Source organism: Triplophysa rosa, linkage group LG21, assembly GCF_024868665.1.
Source record: "Triplophysa rosa linkage group LG21, Trosa_1v2, whole genome shotgun sequence".
NCBI classification, from domain to species: Eukaryota; Metazoa; Chordata; class Actinopteri; order Cypriniformes; family Nemacheilidae; genus Triplophysa; species Triplophysa rosa.
In genome coordinates, this window is record NC_079910.1 from 12747605 (window position 1) to 12765640 (window position 18036).

Consider the following 18036-nt stretch of genomic DNA (forward strand, 5'->3'; position numbering starts at 1 on the left):
GGCCATTCGGACATCATTCAGGGATGGAAAATGACAGGCAGCAGCCTCTAATTTGCCATTTAACACCCGAATACACAGAGATAAAACAACGCAAGTATTGATAACAGTATCGTTTGTCATGAAGCTTATCGATACTCTGGTATCGACCCAATTATGTACCGGTCCAAAAAAGTACCGGTTCTCGGTACCCATCCCTAGTCATGTGAATTAAAGGAATATTTCAGTCATAAATCAAAATTTTCCTAAGTGAATATGACTTTCTTCTTGAAGAACAATGCAGTCTGAGTTATATTACCATTTATCGGGTAGAACTTGAAATTGACAATGGCTATGAACGGTAATGTCTAACATCTGTTATCTGTCAGCTGCAAGCGAACGAGAGGCTTGCTTTTCCGGCAAATGACACAGGTGTGTCGTAAGTTCCTGTGACGAATACAGCATTTTTAGTTTTCAGCCAATAGGACACCGGCTACTCTGGCAGGGTTTTTCCTGGCTCAAAATGAGGCGGAGCCATCCTGATCTTGTACACACACACACGTAGGCCTACCGTACCTTTAAGTGGCTTAACCAAAGCGACTTTGACATATCAAAAGTTCTAATAAAATTAGATGAAAATGACAATTATTAAGTTATATAAAACATTACTTTTATTCAACCAAACAGAAATGTTTTTTAATCAAATAAAGCTTTTTATCATTTTCAACTAACTTTTCAGCCCACTATAGCCAACTGAATTAACCAGTCTTACTAAATGACTAAAATGTGCAAAGCTCATTCACATCTTGCATTCTCTGTGGTTCACTTTAAATGATTCAATGATCTCTTATATTCGCTAGTGACTGAAAAGTTCAATAGTTTAAATGAATCGGTTCAAATGAGTCATTCGTGTGCGAGTCGTTCTGAACGCAATGTGCGTTCATACTGGCGAACTTGCTGTGTACAGTATACGCTGATTCAACGATCCAACTGCACAGATAAAGACATTACAATGATGTACGTCATGTTAATTTAATAAATTAAACGTACTTGGATGCAAAATAAACAGCCGTGAAACACAGGCTGGCTCTTGTTCCGCAACTCTTTTTAGCGCCTCAGTATGCTGATAACGAAGCAGCGCCTCCACTGTGGCGTAATGCCGCAACTGCAGTTACAAATCACAGTCTGTTAAATGCACGCAGCATTTCTTGTGAAGACACCCGACAGTTTTGGCGAGAGCCTGAGGCGGGCACGACATTTGACCGAGGCAGCCGCCTCCAATTTCTCTATGCAGGAAAAACCCTGTCTGGGCGGTGCTTTCGTCACCATCATTTAGCGGAAAAACAAGCCTCTCGTTGGCGTGCAGCTGAAGGATAACGGATGTTAGACATTATCGTTAATAGCGTTGTCAATATGGATATTTCTCTTAAACAAACGCATCGATTCGCTTCAGAAGACCTTTGTTAAGACCATGGAGACGTGTCGAGCAGTTCTTTGATCGATGGATGCACTTTTTGGAGCTTCAAAAAACTGCCCCCCCACTCCCATTCTACCAAAGAAGTTCTACCCAATAAATGGTATTATAACTCCGACTGCATTGTTCTTCAAGAAGAAAGTCATATTCACTTAGGATGCCTTGAGGGTGAGTAAAACATGGGGAAATTTTGATTCATGGCTGAAGTATCGCTTTAATAAAATAACAAAGTGCATAGATATGTCACTTATAAATTAACACGGTAACTCTTCAGTATAGGGGGCAACTCTCACTATTAACTTGTTATTAGCATGCCTATTATTGGCATATTGGCTGTTTATTAGTACTTATAAAGCACATATTCTGCATGAACATACTCTACATCCCTAATCCTACCCAATACCTAAACATAACAACTACCTTACTAACTATGAATAAGCAACAAATTAAGAGTTTATTGGGGGAAAAGTCATAGTTAATGGCTTGTTAATAGCGAGAATTGCCCCCTATACTGAAGTGTGACCAAAACACTACAATATTCCATAAAAAATGATTTTAATGTCATGCCGTCTTTAAATTAATTCATAAAAGTCCTCTGTCCTATATTGAAAAAAGTCCTCTGTGCTCTCCTGAAAGTTGCTTTATAGGAAAACCATCAGAAAATCCACTAAAGGTCAATTTAAAGACAAATCTGTAAAATAAAAATAGGCCACAATGTATATTTATACATTATATTTATATAAAGGAACTTTTAGTAACTGATTCAGCTGTATTTCAATTTTTGCACTGGGAATTTTAATGGGAATGTCAGCAAAAATGGATAATGTCCTGACAGAAAACAGTGCAAGACTTTTAAAACATCTCCGGTATGACATCATAAGCACAGTATACTGTATACCTATGTAGTAAGTGTATGTGGTCTCTAAATCAAAGACCCTTCTGTACATAATCCTGACAGAATCTCGCATGTGCATCACATGTGGTTACTGGAGAAGCGTTTCAGACAGACGACTTGTAACCAGATCACACAAGATGAATGTTAGCGGCAGGTGTAAACAGGGATTTTATCTGATCTCGCTCAGGATTAGTAACACCGCTTACAAGTCTCAGATAAAACACAGCTGCATTCAATGAGATCACATCGAAGGGAAAGAAGTAAAAACGAGCTGATTCCTCTATATTCCGCCACTTCTCAATAACGCGGAACGATGCAGCCAATTAAACAGCAGACATCTGAAGAGCGTCTCCTCAAATACCAGCTGTGAAACTTTCGGTTCCTTGCTGCCTGTATGTGTGTCTCTGCTATGAAACACGAGCTGTGATGAGCACACCATTTGCACTGCTATCTGTTGTGCTGTCTCATAACATCAACATAATAATTCATAATAGCATATACAGTGGCTTGCAAAAGTATTCAACCCCCTTCATTTTATTCACATTTTGTTATGCTGCTTCCTTATCTTAAACTACTTTAAATGATTATTTTTTTACATTAATCTACACTCCATGCACAATAATGACAAAACAAAAAACTGATTTTTGACAGCTTTGCAAATTTATTAAAAATAAAAAAACAAAAATAAGTACATTGCATAAGTATTCATACCCTCAACTCAGAAAATGGTTATAGCGCCTTTACAGACTCAAATCTTTTTGGGTATGATGTGAAAAGCTTTACACATCTGCATTTGGCAATTTTCTGTCATTCTTCTCCTCAGATCCTTTCAAACTCTGTCAGGTTGGATGGAGATCATCAGTAGACAGACTTTTTCAGGTTTCTACAGAGATGTTCAGTTGGGTTCAAGCACTATCTGGTCCACTCAAGGACATAGACAGAGTTGTCCATAAGCCACTCTTGCATTGTTTTAGTTGTGTGTTTAGGATCATTGTCATGTTGGAGAATGAACCTTCTGCCCTGTCCGAGGTTCTGAATGTTCTGGGTTAGGTTTTCATGATCATTATCTCCGTATTTTGTGTACAGTCCCTGAAGCTGAAAAACACCCCCACATCATGATGCTGTTTCCACTACACTTTACTGTTAAGACGGTATTGTACAGGTGTTGAGCAGTGCTTGTTTTTCTCCAGACATGATGCATGAATCTGAGATTCATCAGACCAGAATATCTTGTTTCTGACACTTTGAAAGATTCGTTGAAGTACGTTTTTGCATATTTCAAGTTTCCATGTGTCTTCACTGAGCAAAGTTTTGAGTCTGGCCACTAAGCCATAAAGCCCAGATTGGTGGAGTGTTGCAGTGATGTTTGTCCTTCTGTAAGTTTCTCCCTTCTCCATATATGATCATGGAGCTCAACCAGAGTTATCATCAGCTTCTTGGTCACCGCTCTAACCAAGACCCTTCCTCATCGATGGCTCAGTTTGGACAGGAGGTCAGCTCAAGTAAGAGATCTGGTGGTTTCAAACCTCTTTCATTGAGGATAAATGGAGGCTACATGCTTCTGTGAACCTTCAATACAGCAGATTGTTTGCAGAAGTCTTCCCCAGATCTGTGCCTTGATACAATCCTGTCTCGAAGCTCTACTGGCAGTTCTTTTGACCTCATGTCTTGGTTTTTACTTTGATATGCATTTTCAGCTGTTGCACCCTTTATAGAGCGGTATGTGCCACTCCAAATCATACTTATTCAATTGAATTTGGCACAGGTTAACTCCACTCGAAGTGTAGAAACATCAACAAACAAAACTAATGCTTCTGAGCTAAATTTCAAGTGTCCCAGAAAAGGGTTTGAATACTTATGCAATGTACTTATTTTTGTTTTTTATTTCTTAATAAATTTGCAAAGCTGTCAAAAATCAGTTTTTTGTTTTCTCATTATTGTGCATGGAGTGTAGATTAATGTAAAAAAAAAATCATTTGAAGTAGTTTAAGATAAGGCAGCAGCATAACAAAATGTGAATAAAATGAAGGGGGTTGAATACTTTTGCAAGCCACTGTAAATATACAGCAAACGTATCAAACTGAGCTTTCATCACTCTGGTGTAGCTCTACTTTTACCATAAGCCACAGCTTTTTGTAGACTTGGAATACATGAGGACAGGAATGCGTCTACCCCTCACCCCCGCTTTCATTCAGATTAACGGCTTGTCAGATGGCTGGGATGTGACATCAGCGCTGGTCGCAGCTACACCATGAGTCATTCCAGTGTGTAAATTATATGACTCAGAATTTGACCTCCGGTGATTCTGAGAGCAGAGGTGATGACCCATTAAGAGGTGTCAGGAGTCAGACAGCTGGGACTCAGACGCTGTAGCCTCGGGTTCTGGTGTAAATGCACAAGCAGTATGTATTTGAATGTCTCCATTCTTACGCTCAAGATACATGTTTGCAGGTAAGAGAAGTGAAATTTGATTTTTTCAAGTAGGATGTATTCGAAACCACATTCCCATCAGCAAATCAAAGTTGAGGGACAGAGTTGAGCTTTAACAGCAATGCTGTTCCACTTCCAGGTTAGGAAAAGAAGGGGTACCCCAGAAACAGCAAGTATTGATCGTGAAAATATAAAAACTTAGTGGCCCTCAAAAAGAGGCCTTGATTTCAATTTTGTGGTTGGTTACAATTACTGTAAAGAGACACAGTTCATGATTGTGAGCTTGTGTCAGTCCCTGTGGTCTGTATGGGACCTGGAGACGTTCTCTTCTCCTCTAGAATGAGTTCCAGATTGAGCAGAGGGGCTATGGGAAGGGTCTACTGTACTTCTGCCATTTTACTCACACTTGACATGGGGGAAGGGGTTGAGTTCCCCGGTTGTTTTAAAGGGGCCATGAATTATTTTAACCCAAGCTTTTGTTGTATAAGAGGGAATCGTATTCAAGCGAACATCCTGTAAGTGTCAGAACTGAAAACGCCCTTGTTACTGAAATTACAACTGTTATTGACACCAGGCTCAGCGAACGCCAGGTCCTGGAATGCACCTGTCATAGATAGGTTGAACACCGCCTCCACAGAAAAATATCAACGACTACTTCTCTAGCCCCGCCCACTGGTTCGTGAATGACTTTAGCCACACATAGTACACACTCCTGCATTTGTGATGATTGACAAACTGGTAACCATAGCAACATATTTTTCGGCTAAAGATTCGTTTTGTCTGTCAGTTTAAACTAAACTGCTATGTTGTGTTTATGCTCGGAAGGCTACATCACACAGCACTCTTTTGATGTGTTGCCATGTTTGTTATTAATAAGCGCTTTTATGCTTGTTTGGTCTTGGATCAAAAAGCCTCGGCACTTAGGTTTTAATAAATGGTCTGTTGCAGATTTTAAGAATTTTCGGTCTTATAAAATATATAAACAATTTGCATTTTAAAGAGTACATTCCTCAATATTTTTAAGGGCTTATTTTGGTTTATGGAGTGTCCGTCAACAAGTTTATGTACATACATGATGTAAAAATACTATTATTTCGTAATAATAAGCAGTTTTTATTACCTTACTTCTTGACTGACTCTCAAATGATTCGTTCCGCGATTCATCTGTGTAATCTCCGCCTTTCCGCTAGCGTAGTCTGATCTGATTGGTCAGATAGTGTAGTCTGCTGTGATTGGTCAGATGGTCTAGTCTGCTGTGATTGGTCAAATGGTCTAGTCTGCTGTGATTGGTCAAACGCGTTCAGCATGTGTCGCAAATGGACCGCCTATCATTACTGCTGTATTACGGTTTGCAGGTGGTTGGATATTAACAGTGTATAGAGAGAGATGGCGTCGATTTTACCTTACCAGTTCGAGCCCGAGTCTGACGAATCATTCTTTAATCCTTATACAGATGCCAGTAAGAAAAAGGACTGTTTTAGACACTTCTCTTGTAACAGTTAGTTATCACGGCATACAGTGTACGGTGTTCGTATCTTCAGATGTTATTATAACTATAGTACACCACGCAGTTCTTGAAATAAAGACTTTGCGAGTTAATATGGTTGAACACTTACATTAGCGCAACGAGTTTATAGCTAACGTTAGGTAAACAAACAGTAACAACCCCAAAAATAACGGTAACGTTAGCTAAACACAGACATGAGATAACGTCACACAAATTTAATTTTAAGTAAAGACAAAAATAAAGAGTCACACTTACAGGTTGTGATTCGGTGGAGCTTACAGGTCCAAATAAAGTTGGTATTGCAACATCTTTTAAGGAAAGACGTTTAATGTATCCTGCAGTAAAGGCGCCAAGATTGATGAAGCAATCTTCGGTAAAATGACGCGCGCAAAGTAAAACGTTCGGTTTATACTCCTTTGGTGTCGTTTGAAAAATAAATAGTAACCCTTTTTTCCTCAGAAGTTCTTCCTTTGGTAGTGAAAATAAGACTGACTTAGTTTCACTACATAGAACACAGCTTCTCTTAGACATGATGCACACGTCACGAACGAGCTAGTACAGTGTTTGGGGAGGAGAGAGTTAAGTTTTCGCAGTCAGTAGGCGGGGATTTTTCTAGTGACGTAGGTACATTGTGGTTAAAGATTCGGACAGGTCATGACTTGTTCGCGTGATTCAGAGTCGATTACCTTTTTTATAAGCTAATAACTTTGTTATTCGTTCACCTTCGGATTTACAACTTGGCAGATTGCTTACATTCAAACACGGCAAAATTAAACACTTCATGAAATGTATTTTTTATGATCTCGAGGAATGTACTCTTTAAGGTTTGTTTTTGTCTTGTCTTTATTTGCTTATTTTTTCTGTTAAGATCTGGCAACCCTTTCACTTTAGAGAAGGGCTCTCGAGAGCGGCTAGCCCCGTGTCATATGTGCAAAAGTGAGGACTTCTTTCACTGTTATTTTTTATTTAGAGCGACCAAGCAACAAGCATGCAACATTGTGCAGCGCCTGGTTGTGGAAGAACACAGTTCGATTCCTTCAAATTCTGATATTAGGAATGCGTGGTTGAAGTTTATTTTTAAGTACGTTCCTGCTCACGTACGTAGGTGAAACATTGAGCATTTGTTCGTGTCATTTCACCATGGATTTCTTTGTGAACAAGGCGATGGATTTGCGGAGAGACTAAAATTAAAAAGCAGTGCAGTGCAGTCAATATTGGATCCGACAGGAATGGCGCAGCAATCTTACGTGAGTAAAACATATTTGTACTATTGGGTTGTTAGAGATCACTTGATATGTCCTGATAATGTGTAACCTAACGTTACGTGTCTAACCAAATTCACAGAAGGCTCCAACTAAGTTTACTTCGCAAACTGCTATCCAATCATAGCAGTGGGCGTTTACTTCCAAGTCTTCAATGCGGCACGCCCATTAAAACAGAGCGTTTGTCAAGACGGCCTCAAAACCAAAAATAGCCTATTACTTATTGATTTTGATGTTTTCAAATGTAAAAACCACACGAACGTCATAAGTAGACCTCATATAACAGTATAAAACAATACACAAGCCTAGTTCAGGACACCTTTAACATTAAGCTTTAAAGAAAGTGTGTAATTTTTAGGAGGATCTATTGACAGAAATGCAATATAATATACATAACTATGTCTTCAGAGGAGTATAAAGCTTACATAATGAAGCGTTATATTACCTTAGACTGAGCTATTTCTATCTACATTCACCGCTGGTCCACTTGCATGAAATTCACCATGTTGTTTCTACAGTAGCTCTAAATGAACAAACGGCTCTACAGAGCGTGTTTTCGTAAATAAGTTATCTCCTTCGGCAAAGAAGCGAAAACGTGATGACATCTTAGTACTGTTTAAGTCACCGTAGTGCTTAAAAGTGAGGGGTGGAGTGAGCCGTTGGTTGCAATTCGCAACATCACCAGTATATGCAGCTAAATGTAATACACTGGACCTTTAAAGGGATAGTTCATCCAAAAATTTTGTATTCATCCTCATGTCATTCAAAGCATTTAACTCTTTTTTTCTGTGGTACACAAAAGAAGATATTTTGAGAAATGTTCCCAATATTTTGTGTTCATATAATGTAAGTCAATGGGGGCCAGTGTTGCTTGGTTACCAATGTCCTTCAAATTAATCTTCTTTTGCATTCCACAGAAGAAAACTATACATGTTTTGATCGACATGAGGGAGAATAAATTCTATTTCTATTTTTGAATACGTAGTTTGACAGCATGCCAGTACTGAGGCATTATTCAAAATGGAATAAGCAGAATTACTTACTATAAACATTTCAGATTATACTTCAATAAGCTCTGCAGCATACTGAGCGTTGTGTTTGTCACAAGACCTCACCATGTTACTTACCTGTTTATTTAAGCTAAAGGCGTCGCCTGCCAGATTTTCTTCTTTCTACAGCAAAGTGTGCTGCCAAAACCTTGGCCTGCATTGTGCTGTGTGTAAGCCAGAATCATGACTGAGTTTGGATTTTGTGATTGAAAACACCCTTTGTTATTGAAAACACCCTTTTATTGACTTCTTTATCAACGCGGGCTTGCACAAGCGCACGAGACATTTAAAATTGAAAAGGTGAAGGTTTAAACCTTCTGGACTTTCTACCCGCCATCTCTCCTTGAAGTTTCTCTGTTTGCTTTAGATGAACATTGATAAGAAAAGAATAAATTTAGGCGTAGATTTGCTTGTCAATGTGTGATATCAGTTGCAACACTGCGGGAGAGGAACTTTTACTGATTTCAGACAAGCCTGGACATGTCGACAAAAGACTAATGCCTAAAAAAAGTGCTCAAGCACAGCATGGTCACCAATCCTTATCTCCTGAACACACATTCATCCAAAGTGCCCCAGATTTGAATAATAGATTAAAACAGGTTGGTTAAGTGTTATTATTAAGATCAATCCAACTCATTTTAAATGCAATCCTGTTTGAATGGCTGACGATGTTGTAATCCTAATCCTTCAGATGTAACAGCCTAGAAGGCACCAAATTTGCAAAAAGGCAATTGTTATTCCTGAAGTCACTCTGATGATGAAATACTGTACCTTTGCATACTGTGCATACTGAATGCATAATAAATATGTGCAGTATATACATACAGTAGGCTCTTTAAAAGCGTTGTTTGCCAAACACATTAGTCATGGTACTGATGTCTATCACAGGAAGAAGTCGGCGGGTTAATTAACGAATTATGCAATGGTTGTAAAATGCGACAGGTGGAACTTGTGTAGTGTTTGTTTGATCAGCGCCAGTTTTACTCACTGCAAGATTCCAGTGAAAGGAAGAGCCCATTTGCCTGCATATCTGAGAGTTTTGCATATATTTACGAACCCTAGTGGAGTGTAAGCTTCAGGTAGCATTATAAATTAAAATGCAGACCACATTGACATGATGTAGAAATATAACTGACAATTGTATATTAACTGTTATCATGACACTGTCTTAAATGGGACAATAAATCCCCTACAGCTCAGTAAAAAACATGAACATTTTGAACAACTAAATAGGTTACCCAAAAATGGAACTTCTGTCATCATTTACTCACCCTCAAATTGTTCCAAAACTGGATTAAAATCTTTGCTCTGTTTAACACAAAAAGAAGATATTTTGAAGAATGTGGGAAACTAAACAGTTTCGGGGCACCATTAACTATCATAGTAGTTTTGATAGTAGTTATCAAAGTCTATAGAGGCCCAGATGTGTTTGTTTATAAACATTCTTCCAAATATCCTTCTTTGTGTTCAGCAGAACAACGAAATTTACACAAGCTTGGAACAACTTGTGGGTGAGTAAATGATGACAGAATTTTCATTTTTAATTTTTTTAAGCAAAAAAGTGAGGTGAATAAGTTCTCTTTTAGATATATAGGCTCGGTAGTACTTTCAAAATAATTTTGTTTCAGCATTTAAATCATCCCAAAACAGCATTGGCTCAACCAATAGTATGGGTTGGGGCAGGGCTATCTGCTAGTTTGACCAATGGCAGACTGTGGGAGTATTTGATAAAAATACAAATGTAGTTAATCATTTTTTGCAATTCCGTAAGATGATGCTATTAAACAATGAGTCACATTATTTCCTATTATATGGTTTGTAATGCATTTTAAATGCATTTTATTAAATACGTTTTTTATAAATTTTTAGGAAACAAAAATGTGATTGAATGACTCTTTTAAGTAACAAGTGCTGAAAAAAATATTGAACTTTTTTAAAGCCTTGTAATTAAACACACAATCATTTGCCGGAACTTGCAGTATTAGCACAGTTAGTTAAACACATGCTCTGAAACAACTCTGAAAAACAGTAAGCATCCTTAAATTTTTATATTAGAAAATGATTTGTGCAAATACAAACAAACCTCCTCATCACACCAATATGAACTGTATATGCACCCCTCAATACTATCTGTGTTAACATTCTTATCCCAGCAGGAATAAAAGACGAGAATAAATAATTACAGTAAGAAAGAGGCAAAATTGAAAGAAAAAGACAGTAAGTAAAACACAAAGCAAGCAAGACAAGAACTGATGTAACCTTATTTAACCTTACATAAAGGTTGACCAACACAGACTGAATGCTGACTAAGTAACTTCCAAAACATGTCATTACATTACTATCAGCCTCATATTAACAGTCATGGTAGCTGCACAAGTCATTGATACAAGATTAGGGCAACTTCTGTCTTAAGATGATGAAAGAATAATATCTTTCAGTGCAGTTTAAAGGCACGCAAGCTATTGTGTACAAGCAAACAGCATGACAGTTTAGCCAGTGAACAGTTTAAAACAAGTCCACGCATGCAAAACTTCATTTAAGCCTTTAAACCAAGAATAAAACACTTGAAAAAGGAAATGAATAGAAGTACAAGCGACATCTACAATGAAGACATAAATGTTTTCTTAGGCCTGGTGTTCTTTGACAGCAGAAAATAACAATTCCACCATCAGTTCAACACAGCTCAATCGTAACACAATACAACCGCAGTTACACTAACTACACTAACACCTACTACATTCTTTATTATGACTACTTTCCACATTTTAGAATAATAGTAACAAAACCTATAAATGAACACAAATGGAGGTATGGGAAATATGTTGTGAATTAGAATATGTCAAGTCTCTTCCAAAGAGACTGGAAAGGTGACTCTTTTTCTACATTACAATTCTGCACAGTTGTTTTCTCAACTCGCTAAAGAAGTGAGATGCTTTTTAAAAGTTTCCTTTTAACAAAATAAAGAAATAATGTTTTCGTTTTCTATAGGAATTCATACACAAAGACACTTCAATTACAAAACTTAAGTCAAGCATTTGAGCATAAACCTTTTACGATCATAACAAACATACATTCAGCACACTCCTATAGGACTGATAATAACTTACCTGTCAAGCGGGACGGGGATGATGGAGGATGTATAGGGGTGCGGGGCTTCTGGTGATGGCAGATGACATCCTAGCTCTTCTGGCCCTCTCACTGGGGTCCGAACCTCCATGTGGATTTGGTCTTGTAGCCTGTGGCCATTTAGGAACAGGCGATGAGCAGGACAGCCTTGTTTAAGGACCCCATCAGGTGCTGAGATGTGTTCGTCCTCCTCTCTGCCAAACGCAAACTGAGAAAATAAAGAGAAATGAAACATAATTTTCTGCTTTATCAGTTTGAGCATATGTCCACAGGGAGATTACGATGACCTACTGCATCTGATCTTCTCGTATTATGGTTTATAGTTAATACAGCACTTAAGCAAATGTGTGCTCTATATGATACTGTACAGTAATAAATCACTCTTAAGATTTTGTGAATTTTCCATTTTTGTCATGTTAATAATTATGCATATTTTTGGGCCTAGTTTTTTGTTGCAGTTATGGCGTCGTGTCGACAATTGATAACCAGATATATTTTGGTCTTTAAGAAAGTTGAGAACCGCTAGTTTAAAAAGCATGAATGTCTTAAAACTTTGTAACATGCACTTGTTGCCTTCCAAGAGCTGCACTGCAAAACCCGGCCAAGTGCACGCTTGATATCACAGCACATTTTATGACGCGTCACAAATGGAAGGGGGCGTGTCACCCACACCAGCGTTACACTTTGTGAAAAGACACCAAATGAAAACTTAATTAATCTTATTTATGAATGTTCATGCTTTTGAATGAACTCGGCAGTTAACATCATTGCTTAAACAAGTTATAAATATTTTTGATGCGTGTCTTTAACTAAAATACGTATGATGTGGCAACGCTATTTTCAATCAATATCTAACCTGTAACACAACTAGAAAGTACGAATGTGTTGCAGAGAAAAAACCGAGCGAACGGTCTTCCTGTTAACAAACCCTTCCACCGGCTTCAGTTCGTGTTAGATACACGGTGGGGGAGGGGAGAATCGCTTAAATGTAGCAACCCCCTGTTTTTCTCCTTTAAACTTTGAACGTGCAAGTTGAGTCGCCATCTTAAAATACGCGCAAAACAGTTACGTTGCTGCACTAATCTAAACGGCAGCCGTGTCATATGTGCAACTGCAAACACTGAAATAAGTGGCATTTAAATGACACTAAGCGATTTCTCCAACTCGGTCAGTTTTCATAGTTCTTATAGTAAAACTGCAAACGAGAACAAATCCACGTAACTTGTCAGATAATTCGATGGACCGACATTAACAAATGACGGGAACGTAGGCAAAAGTTCAATTAAGTTAACGTTAGTCACTTACTTTCTTGTGAATGTAGTGCCTCTCTCTCGTTGAAGTATAAAAAAGTCCATTCGCAGAGATTTCCTTGACGGAGTTCTTTAAAGCAACTTCGTTCATTTTAAAAGCTTTTCCATGAAGCGCTCCGTTCTCGCGTGCCGCTATCAACATTGCGATGACAGGCTCACGCTGTCCGGCGCAGCCCCCCTCGTGCGTGCTCTCGCCGGCTCGAGGCTGGTCGATAAGGCGCTTGGAAGTCATTTTCAACCTGGGTTAAATGTTACTAAAGCGAGATCACCAGCTTTCGGTAGACTTTAGTGCTGAACGGGTTAAGATGCATTTAAAAGTATTGTGTGGACTATGGCTCCCTGCTGTTGCAGTAGTGGAGAGTGTATGCGGTCTAAAAACAGCCGGTAAAAGGGATAAAAATGATTGTTTTGCTTTGCTCCCTCGCCGAGCCCAACGCCACGCCCACTCTATCCTGCGCGTGCAGCCAGGCGAGATCCGCTCGACCCCGCCTCTCATTGATTCTGATTGGCTTTCGGCGTACATAAACATTCTATTTAGGCACGCGGCCATGGCAAAGCTGCAGCTGATTGGCTCGTTTCAGCAACCTCGAGCAGACATTTTTCAAGAGTTGAGGGGGTGTGTCTCCATGGTTTGCCGGCCGGTACAGAGGAAGAGAAAAAAAACCGAGGCCGGTAAAATTTGACGCACTTTCAAAAAGAATTACTTACCAGCTATGTCGTGAACATACGGTGAAATAAAGAAGTAAATAATACACTATTTTAAACATTACTATATAAACAGAATTTTGAAATAAATGTAAAGTACTTGTTCATTTACCCTTGTCCACAGCAACTGAAAGTAAGTGCCGTTCAGCTCGAAACGTGTCAAAGAGCGATCGGATCTAACTTTAGCAGTTGTAAAATACTAATAATAGCGCTGTGTGTATTTTTAGAGCTACTAGAATGCATTTGTTTATACATGTTTAAATTTTGCATTGGTCTGTAATGCAATAAATAACTACTTCTAAATCGATACCGCATAAAAGAAACACTTCAGTCATTCATAAGGTGCAACTTTATTAAAAAAGTAAAAACAAATATTTATATGAATGATTTTGATAGAAAACATTACAATCTTTTGCACAGAATATAACTAATATTTTTATACACCATACTCTGTGTTACACTTTGGGTGGACCACACATTAAACTCAGTTAAGCCATAGACAGTATGCTGAAGAAGCAGTATTATTATGCACACAATAAACAAAGTATAATCCTGTCATTGCTTTTTGAAAACATCAATACCAAAGTCTTTCTTTTATTATATAGTTTCATTTCAGTATTCTGTATGTACATGTGATTTGGTCTATCTCAATATATTAACATGTCCATGAATAGGTGGGTGAAATAGATCCATCATATCAATGTATGTCATCAGTATACATCATATTTTTATATTTATTTTTATAATCTTATATATACATTTTCGCCAATAATTGTCATACTTTGGCCATGTCATGTTCTCCGCCTATACAAATCACAAATCACACCCTGAAAGATTTCATCCTGCCATTCCCAATGGAAACAATGCATGGTTGGACCACCGCAGGCTCTCTCAGAAGCAAAAACATCAAAAGGCCCCCGCAGTACAAAGCGAACTCTGTGCTAGGAAGGACAGATTTGAGAGTACGAGGACCTGCCAAGCTAAAGTGGAGCCGCTTCCTCCCTCAATATGGCCAGCGTCATGTCTCAAGGACATGCAATAATAACGACAGGGAGGGCCTGCAGATGCTTTGAGACCAAAGCCCTGCTGTTTTGGACAATTCCTTTACCAGTTATGTGCTTGTGCTCCCTGAGAAGAACCATGACCTCTCAGCAGCCGCCGGCGGTTTGTTTTGGGACCAGTTCTCCTTTTTTGGCACTATGTATTATAGTGTGAGGCACGGCTATGAAATATACAATTATAATAGATGCACCAAAGAAAACATTTGTTATCAGCATGCATCGCAAGCAAGGAAATTGGCGCAGTTCACTTGAACGAAACATTGAGACACGTGAATGGCAGTGATAGTAGCTGTTTGAAGACATTGCTACAAGTGGAAATAAATAAATCAATACAGTTGTATAAGAAAATAGAGTGCCGTAAAAATCTCTCATCTCGGTATTTATTAAAACCCAACTTTTCTCACCACAGGTTGCAGGTGACATGGATGAGGACAGTTTCTTGGTTATCTTTTAAACTTTGTCTATCCATCCCTGAGCTAATAATTTGACCTTCTCATCTAACTCAATCCCTTTCTTTTGGATCTTCCTGTAGCCCTGCCATAGACTTTGATGTTCTTTATAAGCAGTATCCTCGGCACAGTAAAATCATCAACCCTGCATTTAAGTTGTTACGTGGGGCTTTTTATGTCACGCAGATGGGCCTTGAAAGCTAGATTTTCACGGATAGACTGGTTTCCCCTTGCAGAGGTTTCTCCATTGTGCTATTATTTCCCCCCGATCCTAAATCCAACCTCCCATAATGCATGTGGGAAAGGCATTGTTTACAATAGGATCAAGTCGCACAGACGGCCTAGAATATGAGACGTCTTTCCAGAAGACATTTACTAGCAACCATAAGCCTTCTGCTGTGTTTTCCTTGGACACTGAATCCATGAAATGCCCCTGACAGCTAAGCCAGGCGGAGGCCCAGCGAGCCGGGGAGAAGCACTGGCACACACTGACCTGAGAACAGTGGATTGAGAGTGGACCCGGCCAACCCAGAAGCCTTTATTGCCCTCCGTACTCGCACCACAACATTCCGGTGCTCTGACGCTACAAGCCTCATAAACTCCAATGTTAACAATGGTCATTGAAATTGACATGTTAACTGCCTAGGCTACGACATCCCATCTTTTTTGTTGGTGGAGAGATTTAGGCGAAAGGTCACTCATCGTATTCCAAAAGTTGTCAAGCCTTGGAAGAAACAAGTGCCGTATCAGCTGACACGTCTGATGTTGGGCAGAGATGGCATGCTATTAACAAACTAAAAATTTAAGGTGTGCAGAAATGTTAAGAGCTGATGTGATATCAAAGCAGGCCCACGCAAATTATAGAGATGCACCGATAGTAAAGATCTCCCCGATACCGATAGACGATTATTCAGAGTGATATCTGCCAATACCGAATCTGAAGATTAAATTAATATTTCTTAACTTTCTGAATGTTATTAATTCGTAAAATTACTATTAATATTGAATATTTTCTATATGCGGAGCACAATTTCATAGTTTTTAAACTATTTGCCGAAAGCCGATGAAGAAGAGAGTGAAAAATTGCTTTTATCGACCAATACCGATTATTGGCCGATATATCGGTGCATCTCTATTTACAACGTTTTACACATCCGTCATCCATGAATGTTCGCTTATTTTGCCAATCTAAGAATGCTCCATCTACCATTAATAGTACAACACCATCAGCTCATTTTAACATATTTTACCATGTTAAAATCATTTTTACAGAATACCACAAATTTTCCCATAATTTTTTTTTACATACCTCAAAGTTGTACGTATCGAAAAAACGATCACACAAACTGTATCTACACCATCTAAACTGTCAAGCCGTACACCAAATGTTTTATGTGTGTGTGTGATGTGCAGAAGTAAACCATGTATTGTGTTGTTTCAACACTGTGGTGGTGGCCAGCAATCTCAGGTTAAGAGAACCAGTCAGGTGTGTTTTTAGAGCGGCAGGGAGTTAAGCAGGCGTCTCATGTGATCAATGTGTTTTTTATGCAGGTAGTGCTCACAAAGCACTGAATTTGATTGGCTGATTCGGAGAGGAGGCAGCATGTAGATCCTGATTTCATATAATCTATATAATGAAACTCCCCTGTGCTACAATTCATTCTTTCTTACAGTCTTATTGAATTTGAGAAAAATATTTCTAAAATTATTGATTGCACGAGGTGGATTAAAAACGATCCCTGGGTTTTGTGAGCATGCCTGCTGAAAACTGTTCTGACCGGGTTTAACCAATTCAGTGTTTTTGTCTGAACTCATTGTTTTTCAATTCAACTGATTGCGCCCTCGTATGATAATAATTAATATACATCGGCCGTCTAGTTTTGGAGACGTTGTACGTATGCACGTCGGCATCTGCGTCTTGAAAGTTTTATAGCCCCGTAACGTACATTTCCATGCCATCATTAAAGGTAAAGATAGTGGTGGTGCTTGCTGCGTTCGCTCCTTGCTTCACATCACCGATAGTCTCGTAAAAGTTCTCGCAGGTCATGGCTCTCCCCGGACCTTGAGCCGGACCCTTCTTTTTAAGCTTCAGTGTGTTGCTGGCCAGCTTTTCTCGCTTCCGGTGGGGATCAATGGTGGCGTACGCCTGGTCTGACTCTAGCGCCTGGCCCCGTGGCCACGTCTTCTCACCCACTGGTTCATAGCAATGCTCCTCCTGGGGGCAACTCCTCCCCCAAGGCTCTTCGCTGGTAGCACCGCCAGCGGGCCAGCCCACAGAGCCCTGCTCCACATCTTGGGACAGAGCGGAGCCCGTCGGCCTGCTATCCTCTTGGCTCTGACCCTGCTGATGTCTCCTCTTCAGGGTCTTACAAACGGTGGAGTACATGTCAGAGATCTGAGGGGAGAGAGAGAGAGAACCACAGAATGAGAAACACTCGGGAGTGTGCCAAAGATTAGCTTTGCCAAAGAGGATTTCGTAATAACCGTCCTGTGGAGCGTAGTTCTCATGTTACAGATATAGCACTAAAGGAGTAACAAAAATTTAAGGGCATTTAAACACGGATATTTAAGTGCACAGAACTAGCAAACTACAGTTTGGTACAATTTATAGTTCTTTAGAAACACAAATTGTCTTTTACAACTTGAGTTAGTATTAAAAACTGTGTTTTACTTGATTTTGGAACATCTATGGTGCATCGCTTATTGAGATTGTAGTTTAACCTTGTGAGTAGTGTTGTCACGATACCAAATTTCGGTACCAGTCGGTACTAAATGTGACGATACTTGCATTT

At 39.1% G+C, this 18036-nt stretch overlaps 2 protein-coding genes across 4 annotated transcripts in view; both read right to left on the reverse strand.

The window, feature by feature from the left end:
• Positions 1–13467, reverse strand: part of slc2a4rg (SLC2A4 regulator) — a 70242-nt gene extending 56775 nt beyond the window's left edge. For both annotated transcript variants that reach the window (XM_057363100.1, XM_057363099.1), the window contains exons 1-2: positions 13025–13467; positions 11701–11927 (exon numbers count right to left, since the gene is read on the reverse strand). In XM_057363100.1, coding sequence (XP_057219083.1) covers positions 11701–11927; positions 13025–13261 — 464 coding nt within the window. In that variant the 5' untranslated portion in view covers positions 13262–13467. The remainder of the gene's footprint in view (positions 1–11700; positions 11928–13024) is intronic.
• A 604-nt stretch (positions 13468–14071) lies between these two features.
• LOC130571840 (uncharacterized) overlaps positions 14072–18036 on the reverse strand; it is a 47429-nt gene continuing 43464 nt past the window's right edge. For both annotated transcript variants that reach the window (XM_057363101.1, XM_057363103.1), the window contains exon 7: positions 14072–17639. In XM_057363101.1, coding sequence (XP_057219084.1) covers positions 17172–17639 — 468 coding nt within the window. In that variant the 3' untranslated portion in view covers positions 14072–17171. The remainder of the gene's footprint in view (positions 17640–18036) is intronic.